This window comes from Otolemur garnettii, unplaced genomic scaffold (genome assembly GCF_000181295.1).
Source record: "Otolemur garnettii isolate 467f Iridium unplaced genomic scaffold, OtoGar3 scaffold00007, whole genome shotgun sequence".
NCBI classification, from domain to species: domain Eukaryota; kingdom Metazoa; phylum Chordata; class Mammalia; order Primates; family Galagidae; genus Otolemur; species Otolemur garnettii.
This window is the reverse complement of record NW_003852402.1, coordinates 24,940,811-24,945,577: the sequence shown is the minus strand read 5'-3', so window position 1 is coordinate 24,945,577 and position 4,767 is coordinate 24,940,811. Positions and strand designations below refer to the sequence as shown.

The following is a 4,767-nucleotide window of genomic DNA, read 5'->3' as shown; positions in this document are numbered from 1 at the left end:
AAAAAAAAAAAATAAATAAATAAAATTAAATTAAAAAAAATCAAAATTGAGATTAGACTGTCCAAAGAAAATAATCCTGGCAGGGAAGTCTACACATGATTGTCAGGATTCTGGGACCAAAGTTAGTTAGCCCACATACAGAATTCAAATTGTCACCTAAGTCATATTTCAACCCTGTATCTTATCCAAGCCTTCTGTTATCCCTATCCTTACAAATTCTATGACCTTTTAGCTCAGTTTCTCCAGAGGATTAATATCCCTGGTCTCCTCCATCCTTGAAAAGGTCAGGGAAGGAAAGTAGTCACCTGACTACGGAGTAGTGAAATGAAGCCCCGTGATTCAGACTTGGTACCACCCTTTTTAATGTCTCAAGTATCATCCCTGCATCTGAGCACCTTGGTCCTCAGGGACTGAGCATCCTGGCTGTGCCCTGCAAGGTATCCTGGCTTCTTTCTCAATGCATTGCCACCGAGAGTGTCCTTGGTTTTGGCCCTACTAAACCAGGAGGTCTTTTTCCATGTGCATTTCTGTCTTTTGGCTTCTCTCTTGTTCTGTCATCGTGTGGTTATACTTCACTGACCTTTTACTGAGATTTCAGGAAAGAAAAAGGCTAATCTGCAGTATTTAGCTGGAAGTCTTCAAACTGAATTGTAATAGAGGACATGGGAATGGTTTCCATGTTTTTCCCTTCCTGGAAGCATGTTAATTAACATCACCCCACCTAAGAGACAAAACAGCCTATCATATACGTCAGTGATGATTCTTAGTACAGCTTTCTTAACATAGCAGATCTACACTTTAAGATAAGATCACAAAGGAATAAAGAATAACCAACCATTGAACAAATAGGATATTGAATATATTTACAAATGTATTGGCAGGGTACAGAAATTTGTAATCCAAGTCACATTTTAATATGGTTTTAAAAACACTTCCAATATAACTACAAATTTAATCAGGAAAAATACCTGAAAGAAACATCTTAATTAACCATTATTACATTATATATATATATATATATATATAACAAATATTATTTGTTTATTTTTTCTTGTTGCAGTTGTCATTGTTGGTTTTAGCTGGCCTGGGCTGGGTTCGAATCCACCAGCCTGGGTGTATGTGGCTGGTGCCCTACCCACTTAGCTACAGGCACCACCCCATTAGTACATTATTTTAATGGATTATTCCCCTGATTCCTTGGTTTACTACGTTGGGTTTATAAAGACATAAACCTACTGTTTTTTTGAATATTTTACAGTAAATGTAGTTTCTTCAGCTGATAATTATAAATAAAACTGTTGTCTATATCATGTTTTAAATAGAGAAAAACTTTCCCTTACTAAATTGGTAAAAACAAGTAGGTGGGTATTTTCAAACTTCTGATTACTATAAAGTAGTAACTAGTAAAATCCACATCCCCACAAAAAACGTTAGCTTTTTCTCTTTTGCAAAAATCTTTATAAAAAAGTACTCTGAGTGCAATAAAATCTCTGTATTTCTGTTTTAAAAATCAACAAACAGACATACCAAAATCATCGTGAAGTCACAGCAAGTATTTAACAGAATGAGTTTTCTTAAAAAAAGAAAAGAAAATTAGTGTGGAAGACATCCAGGTGGTCCAAAATGCGTTTGTTCTGCCAGTACCAAGGCTTCAGGCTGATCCTCACACTACTGTGAAGCAGCCCTTCCCTGCTTTAGTGAAAAATCAGTGCAAATTCCTTTTAAAAAACTACCAATTGCTCATCTTCAAACCAGTCACTGGCTGTGGTAAAATTATTATTTGATCAATTGGGTGGGGGTTTTTCTAGTGACCTGAAAGAAATTGGCTAAAACCCCATGGCAAGGTCATGAAGCTCTAACACAGGCCAAAAAAATGGGAGAGAGATCAGTATTTTATGGAATAAAAAACTTCAACATATATTTTGAAAAACTGAAACATTTGGGGCCCAATTAGTCTCTACTACTTTTAAAACATAGCAGAAACCCAAAAATATTAAAGCATCAACCTTATCTTATGCTCAAAGACGATTTTGTACTACATAAATTAAAAGTGCTTATAACTAATAATATACAACACTAAAAATGTCAATGCCTACAGTCATGAGTGGCCTGTCTCATTGCCAGCAATGAGAGGGGTATATGCTAGGGATACCATAACATTTACAAAATACAAAAAATACATATTCAATTATTATTTCCTACAGTTCTAACATTATCATTATACCACTGAGAATAAATTTCCTTTTGACATGGTAATTAAACAGATACTGTTATGGCAGAGTAAAATGCAAGAATTCCTCCTCTGGGGTTTCTGACCATTAAGTGTTTATACTAGTTCACAATGAAGTTAAATAGGACTAGAACACAGTTCAGAAAAAAAATAAGACTAATTTATTTGGTTTATAAAATAAAATAGAAGAAGATCTTAGTTTAGATATTCAAAAGGTGACAGCTTCAGGCATCGTTTTCACCAAGAATAAACTGATAGCATTTCTTATTCATTTAAACAAGACAGGAAGGGGGACATTCTAATTCCTGCTGCTGCCTAGTCACTTCAAAAATTCTTCTTGAGGAAGCCCATTTATAATAATACTTTGGATTTTGGCTATTCTTTAAAGTTAAAATTTCCAGATACCATTCTGGAAGCAATGAGTTCAATTTGCAATTTGGTATCTTACAGTGTTCTGGTAAAGAACTGTAAGTTTATAGCACTGTGGTCTCAGTTTTCAAATGCTGTGACCAATTATTTGAGAGTTATAATCTGCAGGCTCCATTTTTAAAATATGTGGAATGACACTGTCAATTCGTACATTGCCAATGAGACCTTTGAAAAACAATTCTTCTGTGATGGTAGCATTCATCAGTCTCAAAGCTGGCAATCGGAGTAGAAGTCTGGATAATCTAAAAAGAAAAAGGGGGAGAGAGGAACAAGGTTGTAAATCAGAAAGATTTAGTAGAAAAATGAGTAATTTCTGCATGTATTACTTGCAACCTAATTTAATAAAGATGTCATTTTCAACAGGTAAAATCAAAACCTGAGCTTCCTCAAGCCGTAGAGTATGTGACAATCACCTGGACATTGATGCAGCCTAACAGACTCCACAGCAAACTCCTGCCCTTTACTGCTATGCTGTGCTGCCTCCACGTGGGTGTATGAACCATGGAACTAAGTTATTAAACCACGGGGCAAGGTATACATTTAAGACAATTTGTGTCCCCCCCACACCTCTCTCTGCCTTTCTTCCCTGCTCTCTCTCTTCTGCACCTCTTCCTCCTCACTCTTCTCTACGCTCTCTCTCTCTCTTCTCTTCCCCACTCTCTGCTCATCTCTCTCCTCTTTTCTCTCCTCCTCGGTGCTGCTCTGCAGCCTCCCTCCCCCCACCAATAAAGATCTTTTGTACAAGCAAAAAAAAAAAAAGTTACACATTTAAGAATAGCTTAGGGGGCGGCACCTGTGGCTCAGTGGGTAGGGCACTGGCCCCATATACGGATGGTGCCAGGTTCAAACCCAGTCCCGCTCAAACTGCAACAACAACAAAAAAAATAGCCGGGCGTTGTGGCAGGCACCTTAGTCCCAGCCACTCAGGAGGCTATGGTAAGAGAATCGCCTAAGCCCAGGAGTTGGAGGTTGCTGTGAGTTGTGACATCACAGCACTCTACTTAGGGCGACAAAGTGAGACTGTCTCTACAAAAAAACAAACAAAAGTCTTTGGGTAGGTAGCACCTGTGGCTCAGTGAGTAGGGTGCAGGCTCCATATACTGAGGGTGGCGGGTTCTAACCCAGCCCCAGCCAAACTGCAACAAAAAATAGGCAGGCGCCTGTAGTCCCAGCTACTTGGGAGGCTGAGGCAAGAGAATCACTTAAGTGCAAGAGCTGGAGGTTGCTGTGAGCTGTGATGCCACAGCACTCTACTGAGGGTAATAAAATGAAACTCTGTCTCTAAAGAAAAAAAAAAAGAATAGCTTAGCAACTCATTTCAGGTTGAAGGAACAGCAATATTTTGTATTATAGGACACACCAGTTTCAAGGATAATGGTTTTCTTGGTTTTGCTTTGTAAAAAGCTACTGAAATGGCAAAACCAACAACAGTTGTTATTACTAGAAAGAGCATAGATTATGGAACCAAGACCATTGTGTTCAAACCTTGATTCAACCGTCTCCTATGTGAATGTATGTCAGCTGCTTACTTCCTGTCTCAGGTGCTGTTGTGAAGATGAATGAAATGCTTCCTGCCTGTTTCTGTGCTAGGCAGTAAGGTTCTTTAGGGCAGGACTGTCTTGTGTGAGATCATTCTGAGTTGAAAATTGTTATCCAGGGATAATTTATTATTTCTAAGTAACAAGAAATATAAAACCTGAGAAAGAGTTCCAGTTCAAAGCATGCACAACCGAATAGGACAGCTGCCAAAAAGGAGAAAAAAATTTAAAAACTGTTCGTATTTACATGTGGCATAAAGCAACTTTTGAAACCTTAAAAAAATGAGAAAAAACCCACAACAAAACCACCTTTCCAAAAAGCTTGTGGTACGTTTATTTGTCTTCTTCTTTCATAAGGCCTTGCAGGCTAACACTTGAGACCACGTGAGAACAGCGGCCCCATGATTAAGTGATCTTCCTGTAGCCGTGTGCTCTACTCAAATCACTCAGCTCCTGTTCCTAAGAACTGATCTGTATCCACAAAACTGGTAGGAAGCAGGATAGGAAATTGTTTACATATAACAATTTCTTTATATGTGTGTGTGTGTATATATATATATGTATATATAT

The 4,767-nt window shown here is 37.9% G+C and overlaps 1 protein-coding gene across 1 annotated transcript in view; it reads right to left on the bottom strand.

The window, feature by feature from the left end:
* Positions 1-2,368: 2,368 nt before the first annotated feature.
* NR2C1 (nuclear receptor subfamily 2 group C member 1) overlaps positions 2,369-4,767 on the bottom strand; it is a 57,370-nt gene continuing 54,971 nt past the window's right edge. Inside the window, exon 14 of the mRNA XM_012801206.2 lies at positions 2,369-2,901. Within this exon, the coding sequence (XP_012656660.1) occupies positions 2,727-2,901 (175 nt within the window). The 3' untranslated portion in view covers positions 2,369-2,726. The remainder of the gene's footprint in view (positions 2,902-4,767) is intronic.